We start from the raw sequence: 25,001 nt of genomic DNA, 5'->3' as shown, positions 1-25,001 counted from the left end.
AGTACAGTACTTGAGAACATGTACATGGTACCATTTGCATTGCACAACCCTCCTGGGGAAAGTCAACATAAAGTAATTCAGCCAATAAGAAAAGAAGCTTTTTTCCGTTCGCTGTTTGAAACACTTGATGCCTTTTATTAGTTAGCCGGCACTAGGGAGAAGACAGGAAGTGAGTGGAGAGAGATGGGGAAAGATGTTCCACAGTTCATGGTTCCTGCCTTAACCTCCAGGCCACCAGAATGCCCCACATGGCTTGGCGTCCGGTAGCTCCTCGTTGTCTCCTGTCTATTCCCTTTGTGCTTTGCTCCCATGAGAAAAATAATGTATAGAAGTTACACACATCATCTAAATGCATCATCAACAGGGATTGGAGCCCCATGCAGAGTGTAGTTTTCCTCCATACAACACCAACAGGCTTGAACTCCAGATGTAATCAGCATCTGGTCACACAGTCCCATTTAATGGCCATTACCTCTGAGTGCCACACGGCCAAGGCAGCATGAAGCAGGCTTTGTAGTCTTCCCTCCAGAGACGCGGTGGCCTGGGAGAGGAAATGGAGACTGGAGCCCAGAGATTTGATAAGAATCCTCTTGGCTGGCAGGATTCAAGCCTTCCAGAATGGAGGCGTTGATCTGAGTCTGGGACCATGTAAACATCATGATGGATTCAGAGTTAAGTTCTACCCAGAGCTCTCCGTCCAAGCATGGTCTCCTCAGTTTATGTTTGAGTTCTAGCATTCTGGTGATTTGATGCTTTAAACTTCTTCAAAATTGGTTATTTCAGTATGTGATGAATAGCATAGATCCTCAACGCACCCCCCCCCCCCCCCAAAAAAAAAAACCCAACCTTTTCCTTAAAAGATTCCAGCTCAGAGCAGTTGTGTGTTAAAGTTCAAACAGGAAGTAGGAAAGTATATTAAACAGCGTGAGAGTGAGAGAGCAGAGAGCGGGGCTGGTTCTCAGAGGAAACAACTGGCAAATTATTCAACACAACTTTATCCAACGCTGTTTTGTCGACTTCTTAAATGGTCCAAAAAAGCCTTTATTTACATGCGATTATGCGTCTTTGTGCGGTCGTACTTTATTGCAGTTAAACGATCAAATTCCACAGGCGGGTCAGAGGTCACGGTCGGCTACAGGCCAGCGGCATCCTCCTCTGGTTAAATCGTGTTTTCTTTGCCCCACGTACAGAATAAGAAGAAGCACATCCATCCATTTCAGCCTAGTTGTGCAAAACTCATTCAAAATGACTGACAACTCCAAAATTAGTGATAAACAAGATCTATGTGAGGTTAGCTTGGCTATGTAGGTGTGTAGCAGCCAGACAAACAAACAAACAGCCCAGCTTCCACATTCTGACAGCAGGTGGTGAAATGCTTTGGAATCATTTCCGTAGTGTGTGTGTGTGTGTGTGTGTGTGTGTGTGTGTGTGTGTGTGTGTGTGTGTGTGTGTGTGTGTGTGTGCGTGTGCTGCTAATTGTCAGCTCTAAGACCCAGAGCCAAGCAACAGTTTGACAGCAAACAGCCAAAGGTGAAGCTAAGTGTTCCCGCTCGACTCTGTTGTGGTAACAAAACAGAGCTCCAGACGGAGACGAGACATCGGAGACGTAAACACGCTGCTCTGGCATTCATCTTCAAGGCGTTAAAAGAGAAGCGCTAAGCCCCTGTGCGATGAGACGATTGGTGCGTTCACTTCCCGCATTTAATGCGCCGCGATGCCGACAAATATTTCGGCGTACGTAACGAGGAAAACTGCCGATCTAACACCGATAACTGTAGTTCTCTGGGCCTGATGCCTCATGTCCAGCAAAGTGCTTTTTTTTTTTTTTTTTTTTCCCTGTGAGAAACAGCTGAGTTTAGAGTTCATCTGTGTTATGTAAAAAACCGTGTGCGTGTGTGTGTGTGGGCCAAGTGTTTGTTTGTTTCGTACATTTGTGGTAGCTGTGCTTGGCAGTCATCTCACAAATACGTTTCCATAATGAAGGCCCACTGGCTGTTACTCATGTCACAACCAGGTTAGAGAAGAAGTGCTGTTTGAATGGCGTTATAGATATACATCTGTTCTCTGTAAGTGTAACGGTCACATTCACCGTCCAGCCGAAAGGAGCAGGACCTCCAACACGGCCGCTCTGATCTGTAACATCATGTGTCTCCGTTCCCCTCCTCCTCCTCAGTCCAAAGCCATGCGAGAGCGATGGCTCCTCCAGGGAATCGGCGCGGAGGAAGAGGCGGTGCGGCGGAAACAGCTGGAGCAGGATGAAGAACAAGGGAAGAGGCTGGAAGACATAATACATAGGTACGCTAACGGACACAACACCGTGACACTTTGTTTTGGGCTTGGTTCGGTTTTCATCATTGTTCTGGCATTGCAGATCAGGTCTGACGTACACATCTGTTTTTGTTACTGCACATCTGCTTCTCTCTCTAGCAATGTGTAGTCTTTATTATATTTCCTAAAATACCTGGCACACACTTTTTTTTTTTTTTTTTTTTTTTTACATCTTGTCAACATAATCCAAAGTGGAAATACTATAATAATATGTGACTACATCAGTAACATACAGTATGCAGCACATTTGATGCTGCAAATGACTCAACATAGCTTCATCACTATATCAAACACAGAGGACGTCAACAATAGCACGCTTTAATTACATCAGCCGTATTTGAAGCATCAAACCAGAGTCCCAGTGCAGAGTACAGTGATTAAAATGCACACGCACACACGCACACACATGCACACGCACACGCACACGCACTGTAATGGGAGAACTATTGGAGGTGTGGGATGACTCTGGAATTTAGCAGTTCTGTAATCTTTAGAGCTAAAATCTACTTTTTTTTTTTTCTGGTGCACTGGTGTGAAAACAAACACCAAGAGCTACTGTACGCATACTCATCTCTAAAATCAGATCTGACGAGAGTCGACAAGGAATGAAGACGGAGACGGAGAGATGAAGAGAGGGAAAGAAGGGCGTTACTCGCAGAGAGGGGATATTGAGGACGTTGAAAAAAGGTGGAAAAAAAGGAGAGTGGTGTGATTCTGTGGGCACTTCCTGCGTTTGTGTCTCTGGGAGGAGCTTCCTGATTCCCATCAAGCATTGCTGTAAGATAGTCATTCCTCATTCCCCAATGATCACCACTGCTATGAAAAAAAAGTTCCATCCAGCTCTTTGCCGTCCTTGCTTTGTGCGCTCGGCTGTGAGTGTTCTCCATTTGCAGGGTGTTTGAATTGGGCAGGGCTACACTTGGGGGGGGGGGGGGGGGGGGGGGCTTTTTTTTAACTTTTAATTTATTTATTTAGATTTTTAGGAGCTGTCCACAAGCGGAACGATAAAGGAAAAAAAAAATAATTAGATTTCTTCCAAAGTGATGAATAAGCACTGAGAGCTCTATCTTACATTTAATGAACAGTATTTCTGTTCACATATGACCACGTATTCATGTGCTGACTTTGCGTAATAGTGTGTCAACGCCCTTGAAAGCTCACGCTATTCCCGAGGAAATTAAAAGTGAAGAGGAAAAGCCTCTAAGTTGCATTATTCCCTCGTGTGTTTTTGGCATGACAAACAGCAAAGAGCACCGCCTGAAGTGACACAGAACAGTGGCGCGGAAGGGAAGGCGGACTTCTTCTGTCAGCGAGCACGCAGCGCGGATAAACGATTTTCACAGGTCATACATTCAAGCGATGGAGATCAAGGCACGGCCAGTAAAAAAATGTAGGCTCGTGGAGAGGCTCGGGGTCAATTTGGTCATCAGGCTCCACCTCCTCATCTATCAAGTCTCTGGATGAAAGAGTGTCTGTCAGCCAGCGGCTACTGTAGCTTATCACCAGCTCTGGAATAACATCAGCATCGCACGTCGCCACGAACACCCGGGATAACATTGGTCGCGGGTGTAAACAGGGCCGCAGTGAATGGTGAAAGAGAGAGCATTGTGGACCAAAGTACAGTTGTGATTGTGGAGCTGCTCCGCGTGAATCACTTCATTCAGCTGCGGGTGAACAGACTGGCTGTCTGCTGCTCTTTCTTTTTTCTTTTTCTTTTTTTTTCAAAGAGGAGACGTGGTAGTTTGTGGTTTTGATTACTTACCAAAGCAATTAAAACCGCAAAGAAGACTGAATTGCTGCCGCCATCGTTGTGTTTTTGGTGTGGTTTCACTTTTTTAGAGCGAAATTCTGCTTTACCCATTTAGAGACAGAAAATCTAAAATAGAACTAGCACATAAAACTAAAGCTTCAATATGCTATTCAATAACCACGAAAACCATCCATCGTTGACTATAAAATGCCTCACTATCCCTGTGTGTGTGTGTGTGTGTGTGTGTGTGTGTGTGTGTGTGTGTGTGTGTGTGTGTGTGTTCTTCATACTCTCCACAGACCCAAAGTTTCGCAAGGATCTGTTAACCTGGCGTTTTTCTTGCACGTTTATACATGAGCAATGCAGCAGAAGCTGATTCTCAAGTGATTGATTGTAAACCAGGGTCTCAGATGTGTCCTGAAAACTGCTTTAGGAGGAGCTCAGCTGTCTGGGATTAAACTCTCAAGGCATTCAGAAAGCGGCCTTCTCCGGTGGGTGCCGCAAAGTCACGGAGCACATGCGTGGGGCGTCTAAGGAGGGAATTCAGTCACACAAATCCTAAACCGTGAAACCTTTTAACAAAACTGTTTTACACAAATCACCGTAAAACATCCATCTGAGGAGGGAGAGCCGTCAAAATGAAAAGACTAAAAATGTTGTCCATTTGGGCGTGTCGTGTTGTGAGGGCGGATGATATTTCTGTTTAGATGTTTTGAACAGGAAGACACTGATGGACAGCGCACGCCCGTGTGTGTGTGTGTGTGTGTGTGTGTGTGTGTGTGTGTGTGTGTGTATTTCAGGCAGAGGGTGTGCCATCTAAATTTACACTCTGTGGGACACCATCCCAGAATATCCCACAACCAAGGCAACCAGATACTTTCCAATACTGATAGGGGCAGTGGTGGATAGACGGGACGAATATGGACACATTATCTGTGTGTGTGTGTGTGTGTGTGTGTGTGTGTGTGTGTGTGTGTGCATGAGCGATAAAGAGGGAGACTAAAGCTTTTCTGCTTGACGCGTCTGCAAGCGATGCGAGTGTCTGCACGGCCAAAGTGACGAGGTTCCACACACAGAGCACAAAAGATCCAACCTTTTCCTCGTCCGATTCTTGAGACTATAATCATGTGTGAACCTGGGTTTCACCACCCTCCACCTATAAACACTTCTGAAATAGATTCCTCTGTCTTGTAACTAAAAGCACAGAAGCCGAGACATCTTGTCCTTCCCAATTTGACGGCTGCTAGACTAATAAGACATGCGGTGGTGGACATTTTAATGACAGAAAGTGACAAAGACGAGGCAGAAGCTCTTTTACGGATGCTCGTTTCTTTTCACGCTCTGGAGGACACATAACCGAAAGAGTGAAAGAAAGAGGAGGCACAGCTGTATCTGTCCTTGGAGTGCGACTGTGCTTTCAACGCATGACGAAAAGGATCCATTCAGACATCGACCAAAGACATAAGGACAACAGCCGTGTCTTTGTGTGGTGTTTTAATGTAAGTGCTGCCTGATGCTGACGGGGGGGGAAAAAAAGGAGCGAACAGTGAAAATCTTTGAACTTTTCCCCTACATGTACCTGAGGCCGTTGAGCCCTGGGAGCACAAACGGAGAAAAAAAGAAAATAGAATAAAGTTTGGAAATGAAGGCAGTTTGTGAGGTAGTTGTTTCCTGTTGTAACCCAACTAAAGGGAACACACAAAGTGATGAAGAAATGGCCGCCATTGTGTGCAGGAGAAGACGCTTACTTCGCAGAGCCCGGAGGACAAACAGACATGAAGAGAGACCGAATGAGAGAGCGCGGAGGCAGCACAGTGGTAGTTTTTACAGATGTCCCTGTCATTACACAGACAGGCTGCGTAAACAGAGAGAGGGACACAGCAGCAGCAGCAAAAAAAACAACAAAAAAAAAGGCCGTCTCACAATGACCCGAACCCGTAGCCACACCGCGCTGCTTTTTGGATTATCGCTCGTCTCATGTTGCAAAGACGGCTCTGTGGTGCCGATGCAGACATCATTGTAGGGGAGGCAGTGTGGGTTTTATACAGCCTGTCCTGCCACAGCTTCAGGACAACCGGTTAGAGGAAAGCCATTAGGAGAAGTTTCCAGACAATGTCCATAAAGTGTAGGATCATTGAAGACATTCGAGTTTGTGTTTGAGTGGATACCATTAGGTTTTTCTACCGTCCACTGCAACTTTTCGTTCCTGTTTACGGAGGCCATGTAAGACTATTAATCTCAATTTCCCTGCTAACTCCTGCTGCCGCAATGACCTTATTTCTCTAGAGGAGATCAATAAAGTTCCATTTAATCTGGTCTAACTATTAATCAGTTACCAGATGAGGGAACCTCTGCTCTAAGCTGTGCTGAAGAGACAAATGGCGTTTTGCAGAGAAGGACACACGAGGTCCAGCATGCAGTCTGGCAACGGCAAGCTGTACTTATTTCAACAAAACCGTTGCAGTGCCCCTGTATCGTGTTACATAAGGTTCTAAGAATATGTGTCTTTTTCGTCACGCTGGCAGTATGAGAGCACATAACTGACCAGAATAAAGAAGAAGCGTGAGGCAGTTTTTTATTTCTCAGCTTATCAACCATTTTAGCTCGAAACGGAAGAGACATCTAAATTGTAAACCTTTTCTTTTTAAAAACACTTCTTCAAAGTACAGAGTTAGTCTCTAAATGAGAGCAGAGAGCGGTTCAAGACACCATGACAGGATGGACCGGATTGAAGAGCACAAGATGTCTACTGTAGATAAAGTCTGATCCAACACAGCCTCCTGTTTCTTTTGTAGCTCTAAGCTCTCAAAGTCCCAGGTTACAATAAACGTGTAGTAATAAGACACTTACTCATGTTCCACGTCTCCAAAAAAAACCCCAACATTTGACATTATGTATCTATCTTGTAGTCAAAACAAATTAAAGAGGAATGGGTTGTGTGTACAGTGGAATGAAACGGTACTCCGTCACGGCCATAAACTCAAATGTCTTGTCATTCCTCAGGGTCGCTGTATCGTCTGTGATCTGGCCTTTATCCTTTTGGTTTGATTTTACAGTCGTATAATTGAAGCCTATCAAAACCCTCATTTTATAGTCGGTCCAAAATAAGAATGTCAACAGAGTAAATTCCCTGGACGGACATGATTGTACCATTATACCCTAAGGGAGCCTTTTAGTTTGAAGCAGACTTTATTTTTTTTGCTGATATTAGAGCAACATGTCATGATTGTGATATTACAGGGTTAAAATGCCTTCGTATGTTTTTAATTAGAGCTTAAACAATTGACAGTAATTGATCTTCTACAATTTGGATAATCTCTTAATCACTTCAATTATTTAACTTAAGGATGTTCTGGTTCTAGCTTTTGCAATGTGGAGATCTTTTTTTTTTTTTATCTGTTTGTCATATTGTTAACATATCGTTTGGTTTTGGACTGAACCATTAAGCGATGAGCAAAAAAACCCCCGGATAAATCATAAAGGAAAAAAAAGCTAGATACAGAACAATTATTGACAGAGAAACTTCTGCTTCTTCATGAGAGTCTCACCAGCTCTTCTATTAATCATAAACTGCTTTATAATTATTCAGCCCTATTGAATGTGTTATGATGAACACCTTCCCAGGTCCCTTCACTATAAGAAGTGCTACTTTAGCTGAGTAAGTGCACATAATAACAGGGGTGAGACATAACAAAGCACCACTTCAGTATAGTGTGTAAGTGCTGACAAGTGCTGACTTTATGTGACATTATCTTAGGTAAAGTATGACTCAAGAACTCTTTAATTATAAGCATATTAAGTCATGGACCATTTGTTTTTTTTAGGTTAAGGTGTGCTCTGTGCTGTGGTAACTTTGGGTGTGTAGATATAGTATTTATTCAGCTTGCCCTGTCATGTTGACTAAAGCACTACATGTAATTTGCCTTGTTGTTCCCTTTAAACTGTAAAACAATGGGAAGGATGAAGACTTGGGACGGAGATAGAAAGACGTATATAGCATGTATCTTTAGTTGTGTGTGTGTGTGTGTGTGTGTGTGTGTGTGTGTGTGTGTGTGTGTGTGTGAATCTTTTGCCCGGGACAGTAAATCATTCATGCCAACAGTAGGACGGAACAAAGAGCTGTATGTACTCCTTATGTACTCAACACAGAAACGGGAAGAAGTAGACTAATATATGGCAGCATACTATAAATGTGTGTATTAGAGGACGGTGAGGGACAGACTGCAGGGACATGATAAAGTTTCAATCACTGACTTTGACTAATGTGTAGTAATGTAGTGTTTCGTTCAGCTAAACTTGCACCTTAAAACTTACACAAGGACTTTTTTTTTTTTTTAGATGTCGGCAGAATAATTGTGTGGCCGGTGTTGAGTTACCGTTGTTTAGCTTCACCGTGGTTCATCGAGCCGTTAATGGGTTTATGAATGCGTTCGCGGTTGGATGTGGAGACCAGCGATGGCCATTGCTCTTGTGTTCCATGTGGCGAATCTCCACGGATCAACGCAGTTTTTAATTTGCAAACCATTAATGTCATCACCAAAGAACTGGTGAAAAAATGAGCAACATCAGAGGATGCATTTCTCAAAAATCCTCCCATTTAACCCCCCCTCCAATTCAGTATTTATGAGCAGTAAAACACTTAATACATGGTTTATAGCTCATTAAAATGCAGTTGTGTTTGTCAGCAGTTCTAACACTTCTATGAAGACGTGTTGTCATGTTGCTCCACCAGCCTGCACTTATAGATGCACACAGAAAGAGTCCTAGTTGTCGACTAATACTTTAAGTATATCTGCTTAACTAAGTCTTACAACTACTATATCATTATTGTTATTAGTAGTATTATTATTGTTGTTGTTAAAGCTTGATATACTGCGCTTAAGCGCAAATTTAACGTATGAACTATAATTGGAGAAAAGTAAAATAAAGACACAATGTAACAAACCCAGAGTGGTTTTTACTTTGCACCCTGATGCTGAGGAGAGTGAGTCAAAATTGAAATGCCCAATATAGATTTAAACTTCTGCTTCTTCCCTTCATGGACTGCTTGGGGAAAAAAAACATGGCTCCTTGACTCCGCCCACTGATCTCTACCTCAGCCAATCGGATGTTTTTATCAGCCAAGCTGCTTTGCGTCTTGAAAGTGCACAACAACAACTCCAGGAGAAGAACTTTACCTAGAAAGCTCCGACCACACACAGCACACAGCACACAGCACGCACACACACACACACACACACACACACACACACACACACACACACACACACACACACACACAGTATCCTGCACAGACACACACGTGTGCCGCACATAAAACCAGATGTCTGCTTTTCCTCTTTTCTGTGTGATGTGGAAAGCGGTTTGCTGCCCACCCTGGGCGTATCCATGGCAACAGGCCTTGCGGTTGGTTGACGGGGCGGGACGGTGACATCACCGGGCTCTTTCGGGATTGCCACAGAAGATAGTAGCACTGCCCGACAAACGAGGTGTAAGGACAGGAAGTGGAGGGGAAGGAGGGAACAGTGTGAGGTCATGGCCCGAACCCTCTCGCTCACACACACACACACACACACACACACACACACACACACACACACATATACACATATAGACATCGAGGTAACTTCTGGTAGGACAGCTAATAGTTAATGTGTTGTACTTTCCTTTGGCATAAATCCCTATTAGGAGTGGAATCTTCATGGAAGGACAAGAAACAACCCATCCATCATAGGTCTTCTCTTCTGCGCTCATGTTTGAGGTTTGATCACTAGAGGGCACCAGACACAAATATGACCGGTGCCAGTATGTCTCTCTTTGCTCTGCACATAAGCTAAACACCATACAAGGTCGTTGACACATCCTTTCTACCTTCTGTCTTACCTACTCAATATTTTCTACAAAACCTACGAGGTATCACAGACACAGTATCTGACACAGAGGATTTAGATTAGATTTATTCTAGCGTTATTACTAATGACTCGTATGTGAATATTTCTAAAATTGTTCTTGTTGGATGCTCCTTATAAAGCCGTACTTGAGGTAGCAGCGACGTAATAGGATTAGAAACCTGCGTCCTCCTCCGGTCACATTCTTGCCCATTTTGTGCATGACCTCACGCAGCTTACAGGATGCAGAAGTAAAATCCATTTCCCGCCAGAAAGGGGGGGGGGGGGAGGAAATGAGATCGGGAGGAGCGAGGAAGAGTAGCCACTTGAGAGGTAAGGGGGTCCAGACATCTGCTGCAGAGTGAAAAGATATAATAAGTTGGGGTAAAACAAGACGGAGGGAATTTTCAATCTGCCACCCGATGGACACACTCACTGACAATGTACAGTTTGTGTGTTTGGAATCTTTTCATGTTCACTTTCCTGCAGGGTGTTTTTGTCCGGTTTCGTTGTTTTCTTCAAGATGGCGGTTTAGTTTGTCTGATTGAAGTTGGGACAGAATGTTTTGCCCCTCCTTCATTTGCCAGTGTAACATCTGTAAAGTAGGATGGTGTGACCTCACCACCTGTACCTACTGTATGTGAAGTATGTAGTAATTCTAGCTGGCCTGCAGAGCATTCTTTTAATCAGTTATTTCATTATCAGTGCAAGTACAGGACAGATTGATTTTCATGTATTGAACCATTCTGATAGCAAGCTAACGTGCTCGCTAAAGGGACAATAAGTTCAGTTTATCCAAAAGACATATTTCTGCCATTGACTCCTCCGTCTCATAACTGTTAACCATTTATCACCATTGATTGTCTCCAGTTAGTTTCCCGTCTCTGCTACCGTCCTGATAAAGAGTCACTAGACGTTTGTTTGTTTACTTGGAGATGAATTAGCGAGTAGCATCAACATCAACACATTTATGTCCAGCTTCATATTTTGAAATGAAAATGATGCATTAATTGTGTTGAATTCCACTCAGTTCTTCCCCACGTCCTGTTAGCAAAAAAATATATAGGAATATAGGTATATTATATCATTAATACCAATTATTGATCTGCCTGTAGACCTGCTTTCTTCCCTCTCATGTCTGTACATTCTATCTCTTACGTTTGCCGATATGTGTGACGAAGGGCCGGTTGACTGGCATGTCTGATGTTGTCCTCCGCTGACGTTGAACACATTTCACTGCTGCAAGAAATTCTTGTCTGGATTATTCTACAAATATATATTTCAAGCGATCTATTTACAAGATCCGATTCACATTGTGGTGCAGCAACTCGATCCAAGGTTGGGCAGGTGTTTAAAATACCAGCAGGGCTAGAGTTGAATATAGGATGTACAGTCCGGAGTCACTGTATTAATAAATAACCACTGTCCCACTTCTGTCAAGACTCCTAGGCCACAAAATACACTCATGTATTAAGTTTGTAGAAAATACTTTCAAAGTTACTCAAGAGGTAAGAGGGCTGACAGTAGTTGTATCAGCACGGTTGAAACGAGTTACTTCCACCTTAATACTTGCAACAATGTACTCTAAATATGAACAAATCAAGATATTAAGTGGCCAAGTTGCTATCAAGTTCCAGTCTATTATCAGTCTAAGTATCCAGTCTTTTATTCCTAACTTATTCGATACCCATCATGTGAATGGAGTCATTCACTTTATTAAAATGACACCACCGCATTTGTTTCAATCAGACGCTTCGCACTGATCTACCACCACAGATCAGATACGGCGCGCTGGGCTTCACCACAACACAGACTGTATGAGCTGCGGCTGGTGTGGCGGTGGGCCAATCGCACGTCGCGTTCAATCCAAGAACGCTCGCCGTGATTGGCTGTGAGCAAAACCATACAGATGGCCCCTTTTTTTTTTTTCATCATTCAGTCATCAGTCATTCGGGTACAAAAAGGATCAAATGCAGATATCAGTGACTGGAGATGTTTCTATACTTGATACTGGGTTATTTTGGTCATTACCTTTTTAAGGTATTGATTAGCAATACCCTAACCCTGATGATAACGGACAATACAGTCTGAAGCTGGCTCTCTTCAGACTTGACAGTGGTGTTAAATTAGATTCCGTGGATATTGCTATATTTGTTCCATTCTTTGTGTAACAAGAGACAATACACTGTTTTTTTAGTTTTTTTTTAGATAAATAGACTCTTGAATCATTTCAAGTAACACTGAACGACCCTGAACTGCGCTGATTATTCTGATCCAGACAATGGCCCGAGGACACAGTTACACGAGGCCAATTTTATGATAAGAGACTGCTATACTTTGTTCAGTCTTCCGATGCAAACCAGATTTCACATCGAAAGCGGTGCGTGATAACATTCAGCGGAGACAAACAACAGATCGGTGTGACAGATGCAGCCGACAAAAGCGCTTTTTCCCCGACCGCAGAAGGAGCCGATACGCCGCAGCTTCTGCACCCGGGCCTCTCTTACAAAAGAGATCTTGAAGGTTCTTAGAGCCTTCAAAGCTTTGGAAAGAGGTATTTTCATCACGCCGCTGAAGAACTTGAGAAGGAACACTGGCAGATGGTGAAGTGACGAGTGCGGACTGTGTCTTTCGTTTAGTTAAACCTCAGCGATCAGAGCCAAAGCGCCAGGTTTTCTGCCGAACATTGAATAAACAATCCCCCCCCCGTTCACTGTTGATATTCTGAAAACTCCACACGGTTGAACTTGGCCTAGTCCCGCCAACAACCGACACGAGCTGCTTCAGATCAACGGTCTCTCAAACGGTCCAGTCATGAGTGAGGCTTATTGATTACTGCATTACGGTGGGAAGATTGACTGCTTGCAGCATTGTTATGAAGCCTTTAATATCTTCATATCTCACACATGCTCACAAAACACTGACGCACAAATTCCTTGCGCCCCAGAGGAGTGCATTCAGAAGTATTGTGAGTGCTGGCAGTGAGTGAGGAAGCGAAACCACCGGGCCTCCTCCCTGACTGCTTCCTAGTATTGTTGCTACATCCATGTCTTACATGTCCAGGCGAGCGTGCGTGCGCATGTGTGCGCGGGTGTATGTGTTTGGAAGTCTGGTTTAGGTGCAGTTTTGGGAATGGTACTGATGTCTCCATACGGTCCTCACCAGAAGGAAACCCCCCCCCCCCCCCCCCCCCCCCGCAGAACTGGTTGTATGGACATTCCTAGGACTTGTTGTATCTGTCGTTCTGGTGCAAAATCGGGCTGACTGCTTAAAAACACACTCAGAATTCAGCTCCTATCAGGATTTAGGTGATTACTTATGTTTAGTCTTTTAGAGACACATTTTAACCAGATGTTACTGAACAGAGCGGTGTAAATGCACTGTTCAGTATAACATCTGTCCCTCTGCAAGGCACATCCTACAGTAAAGAAGAAAGATGTCAGGGCATGCTGCATTGTAATTACTGGTAAAGACATTAGCATTATGAGATACACAAAATAGCAGCTTTCTTTCTTTTTTTTTTCTTTTTTTTTCAGCTTCTTTGAAAGTTCCTAATATTAGCCTTTAATAAGAACATGGCAACAAACTCCTTGATTCTTGTTTCCGTTGCTTGCAGGCTGGAGTTTGAAATCGGCACACTGGAGAACGAGGAGTCTCTGATATCGGCCAAAGAGCAGCTTCTACGGGAACGTCTGAAAGAGACGGAGCGCTCGATAGAGGACCTGCAGAAGGTATGAAGAACTTGGACCTTTCGAGAACATTTCATGAACTTTTCGGGCGCTCCTAGAGTTACAAATTGGTGGCTTTGAAGAAACGTATACGCCAATACTGGTCGGTACCGACGTTACAGTTGTGCAGTCCCCAGACCATCCCGCCTAACGGGAGCTTTCCAGTTCTTTGTCATCTGTTATCAGTTTATGGTTGTTTGACTACACTCTAATTGCATTTCTTTTTTTTACTCGCATTAATTGTTTGGGGTTTTTTGTAAGAGCAAATAAAAAAGCAGTAAAAATGGCTCGGAGTCTTTTATAGATGTAGCTGCTAATTAGAACCACAAGCTAGCTATAAATGAGATGAATGAATGCACTTTGTGTTTACACAGAGCAGTTATCTGTAATTGCATTGTAAAACACTGATAACTTGGTAGTCAGCCTGATGCAAATGTTGAAGGGGGGGGGGGGGGGGGGCAGCGTTAAAGAAGTGGTGTCGCCATCATTTGCTTTTTAAACATATCTGGTTGTTTTTAAAGTAGTGAACACTGGATCTAATCCAGCATTATTATCTAAAGGTTTATCAATAATAGTTTTTGTTACATGAAGCCTTCAATCATGATTATTTTTCATAAACTACAGAAGAAAATATGCCTCTGCTATGGCTAATTTTTTTTTCCTGTCTGTCTTTCAGAGTCTGATGAGCCATGATGGAGGTATGACACACACACACACACACACACACACACACACACACACAACACACAATGAAAACGCACAAACACACCTCTTTGGGATGATGTCCTCCTCTGAGTTATTGTTGTTTCCTAGCAGTGGGGTCCCTCTCTTTCTATTTTTTGTGTTAGTGCGTGTGTGTGTGTGTGTGTGTGTGTGTGTGTGTGTGTGTGTGTGTGTGTGTGTGTGTGTGTGTGTGTGTGTTTGTGTGGGGGGGAATAATAGTCTCGCTGAGGCAGGAGGGATGCAGGCCAGAGCACGCTCCTGAACCCCCAAACACACACTCACGGACTCTCCCATAGAAATATACACAGCTGCACACAAACACACACACACATGCACCAAAAAAAGGACACACACAGAGCGCGGCTCAGCGAGACTATTGTAGCTCACACACACACACACACACACACACACACACACACACACACACACACACACACACACACACACACACAAGGCCATGACTCTGCAGCCTGCAGTCGCTGGCTTTATCCCTCCTATTCACCAACAAGCCCTGTAAAGCTCCCAAAGCTTTGTCCCTGCAATCACACACACACACGTACACACACAAACACACACACACACACACACACACACACACACACACACACACACACGCTTCTGCTGCATAAGCACTGAACCTCAGGGGTGCTAGAGTTGCCGTGGACACAGAAACAGAGAGATGAGGAGAGTTAGATGGTGTGTGTGTGTGTGTGTGTGTGTGTGTGTGTGTGATAGGGACGGGCAGGGTCACTCAGGGGTGTGGTTAGTTTCCCCGATGGGGGGCTGGGCTGTGTGCGTGTGTGTGTGTGTGTGTGTGTGTGTGTCAGGGTGTGGTTACACATCACTGAGGTGTGTTTGTGTGTGTTTGTGGCTCACAGCCTCTAACGTCCCCCCCTGGTCATGTGTCATTTCCCCCCCTTTGCTCCTGCTCACTAGATGCCACCGGCTGCATGTCCGCCCCGCTCTCGGACTGCACGGACCCCGATCCCGACCACGTCGTCCTGGCCACGCAGCCCAGGACCGGCCCACCTGCCATACCAAGACCTGGTAAGACAGACAGACAGAGGGAGGGAGGGAGGAGAAGTGAGAAGGGGGGGAGGGAGTGAGGGAGGGAGGGAGGACTGGAAGATTTTGGGCCGCAGCCAAGTTGGATTATAACCAGGACAGACTCACACGCACATGGAGGGGTGGACAGGCGTGGATACTCGCACGGTCCCACAAAGTGCGTCAAATCTCATATGGACTTTTTAACGTAAAAGATATGCAGCCGACACAGTCATGAACTCATAACGACGCACACTTAATCAGTGTGTGCCCACATACTTTATACTGAAAAAGCACATGGACATCAGGCACTAGGTCAATATCTGAAGTGACTTTGGAGAATGTGTGCTGTCTCCATGTCGGTAAAATAATAACTTTTGACTACAATTCAGACTGTAGAATCGAATGCATTAATTGATTTGCATTACTTTTAGTCTCCGTAATAGTATTACTATATATTTTTTGTTTTAGACTTATCATTAGTTTTACTGTAGTAGTACTACGTTGCTGTATTTAGGCACTAGGTTAATCATTATTAGCTTTAGTTTTGATCCTAGTGGGTTTAAAGGGGAAAAAACCCCAAATGTTTTTATTGAAAATGGAAATCTGTTAAGTTCATAATCTTCCCTGGTTGTTACATTGTATTCAGTGGTGCTGACTTTAGCTCTACAAAATAAAAGCTCAGCTTTCGAATGAAACCTTTGAAATATTTGTTTTCTGCAAGATTAACTGAATTACTGCAGAAGCAAATGTTTCTATGGAGTTTCCTTTGTGGAGAGTGACCGTGTGAGGACTAAAGGTGAAATGTTTCATTGGCAGTCCTTAAGGAAGGCGATTATTATACAGTAGCTGTCACTAATATAACTAGCTAGATATCTAATAATGACTTAATTGCACAAAATACCTGCAGTTGTCTAGATAGTCCCATCTACAGTATACTTGTCCTCACTTAGATTTGACACAGTGAGGGAAAGTTGCATCTGGAAAAGGTTAAAGTTAAGGTATCATTTTGTGTTTTACTAATGACACATATCGCAGTTTGAATAAGAAACTTATATTGCAGTTGCAGATATCAGTTTATCAGAGAACACTGTGTCCCCGTCCTCACGCTTCACTCCCTCCACTTTTTCCTCCCACCCCCCCCCCCCACCTCCTCCACTGGTTCCTCCCCACCCCTTCACCTTTTACTTCAAACCCCCCCCCCTCCCCTCTGCATCAACCCCTCCCTGTCTCTCCTCCCATTCACCCCCCCTCCCCTCCCCTCCTAACAGCATTATTTGCCATGGAGATCAACGTGCAGCATGACGCGCAGACCGGCGAGCAGCGCATCCTGTCAGCCAACCGCGTGAGCCCGCTGGATGCGGCGTCGCGCGGCGTCAAAGTCTACGACGATGGCAGAAAAGTGGTCTACGAGGTCACTTCCTCCGGGGGCGTGTCCACCAGCACCATGGAGAACGGCTGGAGCTCCGCGCAGGTCGACCAGCTGATCCAACGAGCTGCCAGACCGGTCGCGCAAGCGGGGGACGGCAGCAAGGGTCAGGTGACGGTGACCCCGGCTGCCCCGCAGGCTTACATCTCCCCGGAGGATGTTGACGATCTGTCTCCGCCCTCCTGCGCCCCGCCATCCGTTCCTTCAAGCCCACCAGCCCAGGTCACCCTCCAGAGGGAGGCCCGCCTTGGCGTGATGCCCCCCACTGCTCCCATCACGACCCAGCCCGGCACCTTAGCCCCACCGGGTGGCGAGCTCCACTCCCCAACGCAAGCCAGCGCAGAGCACCCGGTCACCATGGTGTTCCTCGGCTACCAGGACGTCGAGGACATGAGCGAGAGCAGGCGGCTGCTAGGTTTCGACGGCGCCGTGAAGGCCGAGGTGGTCCTGATCGACGAAGACGACGAGAAGTCGCTGAGGGAGAAGACGGTCACTGACATCTCCATCATCGACGGCACGGCGGCCGACCTCGTGTCGGGGCGGCCGGCCACGTCCGAGGCCGCCAGCACGGAACTGTCATTCGACGGCCGCGAGCCTGACAGCACCTCCTCGCCCCCCGCCAACCCCGACGCCAACACGGCCCCCCCGCCCGGCCTCACCCCCGCCACAGGTACAGACAAGAGGAAACGCTGCGAGTGCTGCATCCTCATGTGACTGAATCGTCTCCCTCTTCCACCCCTTTTATTATTACCCACAACACCCCTCTCTTCTCCTCTGTCTCTGGATGGCTACTAACAGAAGCCCCGCCTTTCTCCTCCTCCTCTGGACTCTGATCGGCTGGCACACACACGCACGCACGCACGCACGCACGCACACACACACACACACACACACACACACACACACACACACACACACACACACTCTTGACTGACCTTTGACTTTTTACTCCGTTACGTTATTACCTCTACATCTCTGCTGTTTCGTTACTCTCTCTGTCAACATGGAGGCTCTGCCTTCACGCCTCCCATCTCCTCAGACAACACAGTTTATTTCATAACTTCAAATTACACTGGAATTTAGCTGTTGTTACGCTGCTATATTAATTGACAGACATACAGATGGTGGAATTTGCTGTTCTTGACAAACAACTTAAACCAGGTAATATATAATAAAAACTATTCTCAGTGGTCAATAAGAGACAATGCCATGCTGTCTAACCAACCAGTATGTTTGGACAATCAGCCAGATCGTCACCTTTTTAATAAGCCAGTTTATAAAACATTCAAAAAGACAGTCAGTAATTGTTTTTAATCTCTCAATTCAGTCACCTCCCACTTCCTTTTTCTCTTGACAGATTCTCTCCTGTTGTCTCCAAACATACACAGACGCACACAAACAACCGCACACCCAACCTACAACACTCAAACAACCCCCCCTCCCTTCCTTGTACCGACTCTCCCTGGCCAGGGTGGAGAGGAGGCTGCTCGTTGCCTTGGTTTCTTTATGTGCCTCTTCATTCTTCCACACTGATAGTCCTAACAACAAATTTGAGATAATTAAAAGTTGCCATTAGGCTTTTATTTCAGTTTGCCGTTGTGATCTGAACTCTTATTTTTTTTTTTCTTCTTCTTTTGTTTTGAAATTTAAAAGGCCATTGAATTGTTGGGAAGGCTGTTTCCATGGGAAATTGGGTTGTTTTTTTTAACATTATAGTTAGTCGTAACAGGACTCTCTCTCTCTCTCTCTCTCTCTCTCTCTCTCTCTCTCTCTCTCTCTCTCTCTCTCCCTCCCTCCCTCATTTTGTCCATTAACTCCAGCTATTCCACTGCTGAGGCCATTTCCTCCTATTCTAGTAATTCCTAACTCAACAGCCAATAAGAAGCAGTGGAACACCTTTGGCAGCCAGTAGGATCTATACAGCCAACATTTCCAGTGTGTCTAAAGGCTGTAGAGCACAGGAAGCAAACGGCAGCTTAATGAGTACACTGGCAGCCAAGGAACACGTATTTCCACCTCTGAAAACAAACATGGGTCACTGCCACTAACAGCATTTAAAAACACCATATTACTAAATAATGGGGGCCGTGCTCAAATGAGCTTTTAGAGAAAGATTGTGTCCAATTCATGTTCATCTTTTGGTCCGTTATAATCCCTTTGTGGCTGCAGATGGCCGCCAGAGATCCATTATACTCTTTTCCAATTCAAAGAGAACACTGAGAACACTGCCAGCTCATGCTGTAGTCACCGACCCAGGGCCCTCGTTTACAAGGGTGCTGCAAATAATGTGGCCTGGGTGTCATTATTACAACCATATATATATATATCTATATATATATATATATATATATATATATATATATATATATATATTACACTCTAGGTCATTTGCTTGGCTGTTTTTTTTTTTTTTTTTAGAAAAGCCCTTAAAAGCAGTAATCATCCTCATCCATTGAATAATGAGGATGAGGATTTCTTGCTTCATTTCTCTGATGGAATAGAGATGATGATGAAGATGCTTAATAGGCATCTGGTGAATGGAGTTTTTCGGAGACTTAGCGACTCCACGTTTTCGTTGTGCACGACAGAAGAAATACCTTGTCGCTAGAGTGAGTATCAATAAAGTTATATGAGCCAGATGTGTGATCGAAGAAGATGGTCCGCACATTTACGAAAGAGGTTGGAGAGGGCCCTTCAGATTCTAATAATGTGGTTTGGTGTCGTTTTGTGTGGCTCAGGGTGTGTTTCAACGGGCCGAGATGTCTTTGGCTCAAATCCAACCTGGTCCTGATATCATTTATTTGTATCAAAATGTATTTACTCACATCATGAAAAAACAAAACGGGGGGGGGGGGGTGGGGGAATGACACACTTCGCTAACCTAACCTGAAGAGCCTCAACAGCCTTTTTTTTTTTTTTTTCAGTGCGGTACTTTTTCTTTCTCTCTCTCTCTCTCTCTCTCTCTCTCTCTCTCTTTCTCTCTCATCTCTCTCTCATTCTCTCTCTCTCTCTCTCTCTCTCTCTCTTTCTCTCTCTCTCTCTCTCTCGCTTCTGCCATGTGTTTGATAGCTTTACTGGCCTTGGACGTTTTGTAAAGAACACATTTCTATGCACTGTGTACTAACTCTGATAATGCTCATAAAAAAAATGAAAGACCGTCACAATATTCCTTGGCGACAAAAAGTATATTTCCAGCATTGAAAGGTTTATGGGTGAATCGGTCCTCTCCTTACACGGCTCTGTGCACAGCTGTAATCCCACCTCTGGGCCGTCCTGTCGGAGCGGTCCTGTGCTTTAGTGTGATTGGCCGCTGCTGCTGTCAGTCAGTCCAGCTGGCTGTGTGATTGGACACCACCTTGGCCCAGCCGGGTCTCGTTTCCTGTGTAGATACAGGAATGTAAATACGCTCTATATTCTATTTAGTGACGATATTATTTTCCACATCTATATAGAGGTCTAGAGGTAATTCAGATTATTATGGGTACATTGTTCTTGATGTCCTGCGATGCCATATGACGACTGTATGAGTGCACAAACGCGAGTTTGTATATTTCATTCTCTTAACTTCACCGCTTTGCTGTGTGTAATCTCACAATTAACGGCCACACAACTTGCCCCCCCCCCCCCCCTCTTCTGAGCACCACCACCTTCTCTGAACTCTCGGCGGCTGCTACCGTTTCCCAGACGTCTTGCGGTTTGGCCTCGAAGGCATCCGGGGATCTTTAAAGCATTGTGCAGAGGCGGGACTTTAAATAACCATACCATTGGATTTGCATGGTAGCCTATTAACCACAAAACATCCGATTTTTCTTCGCCACTGACCTTTTCACCAAAGCATGACGCACATTTTTACACTTTGCACACTTTGTCCCTCGAGGCCGCCGATGGTTTCCGTTCATTTAGGTAAAGAAATAACATCGGTTTGACTTGATTTGCTTGAGACAGGTAATTACAATTTTTTTTTTTTTTATCAGAGATAGTTATTGTTGAAATTCATCTGCAAAATAACGATAAAAAAAAGATACTAGCAGATTTACATTATCCTCTTAACCATGTTTATTCTCTTGTTTGAATTTACCAAAACAGATCTCGTGGGGGGGGGGGGGGGGGACACAGAGATGGTCCTTCTGAGTTCTTGTTGTCTCCCTCATTAAGTTTTATCTCCAAACTGCAAGTCTAGTTCCGGGGACAATTACTAACATCATCCCGTTCAGTGTCCCAAATCTGCCCAAAGTTATTCTTTGCATGACTGTTTGGTTTTTCAAGATTGAGGAGGCAATGCAGATAAGTGTATTCTCAAAAGCTGTCATGTTAGTCCCCCCCCCCCCCCCGAGGTGTAATGCACACACATGATGTGCAACGGGGCAAAGAAGCACTTACTGTCTGTTAAATACAATCACAATCTCAAAACACATTAAGAAAACAAACGAAGAAGAAGAAAAGAGTACGGCTGAGTTCTAGTTGTACGTGAACAACAGACTAGTTGAGTTTACCAGCCCCACTGCCATGCCTGCAGTACTCCTCTCAATCTGTAGGGGTCTCTCTTTGTCATGTCTGCCTGCCCTCACGGTTGTATGGACTGTTAAAACAAAAAGGAGCCATTTTCTATTGTTCACACTTCTCTCTCTCTCTTCCTTTCTCTTTCTATGGGTAAGACAACTCACTGTCACATTCTCTCTCTCTCTCTCTCTCTCTCTCTCTCTCTCTCTCTCTGATGTCTGTATCCTCTCTCTATCTTTGGTCAATAAAGCTGAGTTTCTCCAGTGCCCTCCTGCCGTCTCTTGCTTGTTCTTTCCATCTGTCTCTAACATTCACTTTTTCATTGGCTGCTGACAAAGAGAACACAAGCTGTCCTTACTTATCCCCTATCTGTCTTAATACCCACTGCCACTAACACACACACACACACACACACACACACACACACACACACACACACACACACACAATGTAGGTGATACTTTGTCCAAAGTGTCACATAAGACAAAACAAAAACAGTCAGGTAAGTTTATCAATCAAAGTCATCTCACGCAACTTTCTGTCGTACAGTTTATGCCCATTATAATAAACACAACACTCATGTGTCAAAGACTTGTGTGCAAAACTAAAAGTGAGTGAAAAAGGAGTGAGTTGGACATTGCATAATTAATAATTAATTTCTGCTTTGATTCACTATTTCGACAGAATTAGTTTCATATTTTTTTTACTAGATTCAAATCACGCACATCATGCAGTAGATGCTTGAAAACCAGCTAAATAAAACATTAATGGAATGCAAAAAAAAAAAAATGTCAAGTCATTCATTAATATTAATGTCACAATGTGGCCTGATGGGGAAACGGCTCTGAGGTGCTCCCTTGTGCCTGTAGCTTTAGATTAAAGCCCGATACTGAAGGGTGGCTGACTCTCAAAAGAAGGTAAACTGCGACATGGACTCAGTCGGCTCCTTTAGAGATCTTATAACCAGAGTAGAGGATGGCTGTATACAAGCACTTGGTTTTAACGTCAGCGCTCTCTTTCAGTATGACTAGCCGCTGCTCATGAGAAATTGCTCTATTATTACGGCAACGTTCCCTTTGGGACTCATACTGTGTCTGCGGCGTCTTATGAGTTCACACACTGCACAAATGAAGGGTTTAGGGGCATAGGAGGGTTAGGACTTGTAGGTTAGGAAAAGCAGAAGGAAAGTAGGAAGATTGGTGGATAAACAGCTTCATAGATGACAGATACATAGATGGCTGGATCAGTCTAGATACACCCATGCAGTTTCGCAGGAGCCCCGAGGAGCCCCCCCTGGTATCAATATTAGGTATTGCAAGAAATCCTTTCACCACATGTTCACTAGTCTAACATCACTGATAACTCCACACTGAACAGAGAGGACGACAAAGAAAAGCAACGCGCCTTTACCACACTGAAACATGTACTGTATGAGGTTGAAAAGCACACTGCGTGAACACGGAGGTGGCCGCAGCCTCGTTCAAGGGTAACGTTCACATGTGACACGTGGTGTACTTCCAGTACACTGGTCACGACATCTTGTGAAACCAGAGATAGATGTCGAGATTCCTTTCGCATATAGCAGTTGCATAATGTCGTCTATCTGATGATGGTCTGCGTCTGTCCCGGATGACAGAATGGATGCTGTTATTTTCATTTATAAAAAAAAAAACAACCACACATGATCTGGAGAGGGCAGCGACACAAACATGACGCACACTTCCCCGGAGGACATAATACAAGGTGATAAATGATTATGTTACAGACGTCATGACAACCAGCATCTGAAAACAGGACTAACACACACACACACACACACACACACACACACACACACACACACACTCTTCCTGCGCAGAGGATGGGTGTGTTTTCCGTGATAATAAGCAGTAATAGATTTATCTTTGCACGATGACAGCCTGGTGTCTTTAACAGAAACCATGACTGCAGATAATTATTGCAACCTCTCACGTGCGCGCACGCGCACACACACACACACACACACACACACACACACACACACACACACACACACACACACTACATGCTCTCACTGTTAGCTTGCATCATATCTTTGTGGTTCGGACTCAGCCAAAGGAGGTGCAGTAATCAAAGTCAGGGTTGAATAACGCAGCCTGCTTCTTGGCGCATGCTGGTTTCACTCCTGTAAGTTAAACGTTACGTCGATACGACAGGACGTTCAATTTAAAGCAAAGAGAAAGTAGTAAAGATCAGGTGAATTATTAGATGTACAGCGATCCTGAATTATGACATCTCATGTTCATGGTGTTCTGGTTTTAATACACTACTACCACTGCTGACGCTACTAATAATGCTACTACTACTTATACTAATACCATTGCAAATATTGACACTTCTATACATAAGGTCATTATTATGCAGCATGTCCTGTTTATGAGTGTTATATTATGTGCACTGCAATATTATTATGAATGATTTATTATTGCTCATGAGGTTTTATCAGCATTTTAATTTTGGGTAGTTTCATCCAAGTTTTTTAGAAACTTTTACGTTTTATGTATAAAATGTCAGTCTGCAAAAGTAACTATAGCTGTCGAACACATGTAATGGAGTACAAATTACAATATTCGTCCCTGAAATGTAGCTGAAGCATACAATACAGAGGCACATTACACATACCTTAAATTACTGTAAATTGAAGTACAGTATTGTATGAGTAAATGTACTTTCCTCCACTGGCCACTACTACCACACTTACTGCTGAGTACCGTGACCCTGCAGTAGTAGGGCAGTAGCAGTAGCAGTTGTGACGGTGGTGAAATACTGTAGCAGCTGAAGTAGTATTGGCAGCGGTAGGGCGAGTTAAAGTAACAGTTTGACAGATTGATGTTGATATTTTTGTACTCTGTCAGCGGTGTTATTGCTTCAGCTGCAGGGAGTGTGGGTGTCGGGAGGTTGCAGATGAGATATGGAATCAAATGAACTTGACATCTCGAAATGGAACTGAAGCAGCAAAGAACAAAGAGTCGAGATTAAAAAAAAAACGACAATAAATTACAGCGAGAGAGTGAAATGAACACTTAATATTTAGTCATGCAAGACACAGTTGCTCTGGTTTCATCACGATTATGATAAATAACTGATGATCATATGTGAATATCACTACTTATGCACGTCATCATGTTTACAGGTGAGATGCATGTTCGCGTTTCACAGCGACAGATGGACGTCCATCTTTTCACAATTGCAGGATTTCATATTCCACCCTGTTGGGGTTTATGAAACTCCTTCAAAAACACGATAAAAGGCCCAAAAGCTCACCCATGATTAACAGTGATGACAACGGTTTCAATAACTCAAATCTTCTTTTATCGTAGGTTACGGCAAAACGGGGGTTACCGTGACAACGGCAAATGGCTATCAAGCTCCCATTCCGACCAGGCATCCTCACACCGCCATGGTGAGTAGTCTGTATCTATGTACATCTCATGGTGCCACAGAGCTAGGACAATGTGGACAAGTTAGGACTGTGAGGTCTCCTCATCTGGAAACATCTGTGCCATACAGGTTCTTGTTATAGTGCATTGTTAGGGTAGATGTATGTGTACGTCCACATAGACGGCTTGTGC

General features: G+C 44.3%; 1 protein-coding gene across 2 annotated transcripts; it reads left to right on the top strand.

The window, feature by feature from the left end:
* Window positions 1–2,177: 2,177 nt before the first annotated feature.
* LOC137888968 (paralemmin-1-like) lies at window positions 2,178–24,989 on the top strand. 2 transcript variants are annotated; one of them, XM_068732495.1, is made up of 6 exons: window positions 2,178–2,295; window positions 13,583–13,697; window positions 14,371–14,392; window positions 15,354–15,464; window positions 16,733–17,560; window positions 24,750–24,989. In XM_068732495.1, the coding sequence occupies exons 1-6, from the start codon at window positions 2,183–2,185 to the stop codon at window positions 24,950–24,952; spliced, it is 1,392 nt and encodes a 463-aa protein (XP_068588596.1). In that variant the 5' UTR covers window positions 2,178–2,182; the 3' UTR covers window positions 24,953–24,989. The 2 variants fall into 2 exon arrangements, with proteins under 2 accessions (XP_068588596.1, XP_068588597.1); XM_068732496.1 differs by lacking the exon at window positions 24,750–24,989 and having other exon boundaries at window positions 16,733–18,481.
* The last annotated feature ends 12 nt before the right edge of the window (window positions 24,990–25,001 follow it).

Source organism: Cebidichthys violaceus, unplaced genomic scaffold, assembly GCF_023349555.1.
Source record: "Cebidichthys violaceus isolate CVI_PGR_0920_01 unplaced genomic scaffold, fCebVio1.0.p SCAF_592, whole genome shotgun sequence".
Lineage (NCBI taxonomy): Eukaryota > Metazoa > Chordata > Actinopteri > Perciformes > Stichaeidae > Cebidichthys > Cebidichthys violaceus.
Note: the sequence above shows the minus strand (reverse complement) of the source record. Positions and strands in the feature narration are given on the sequence as shown.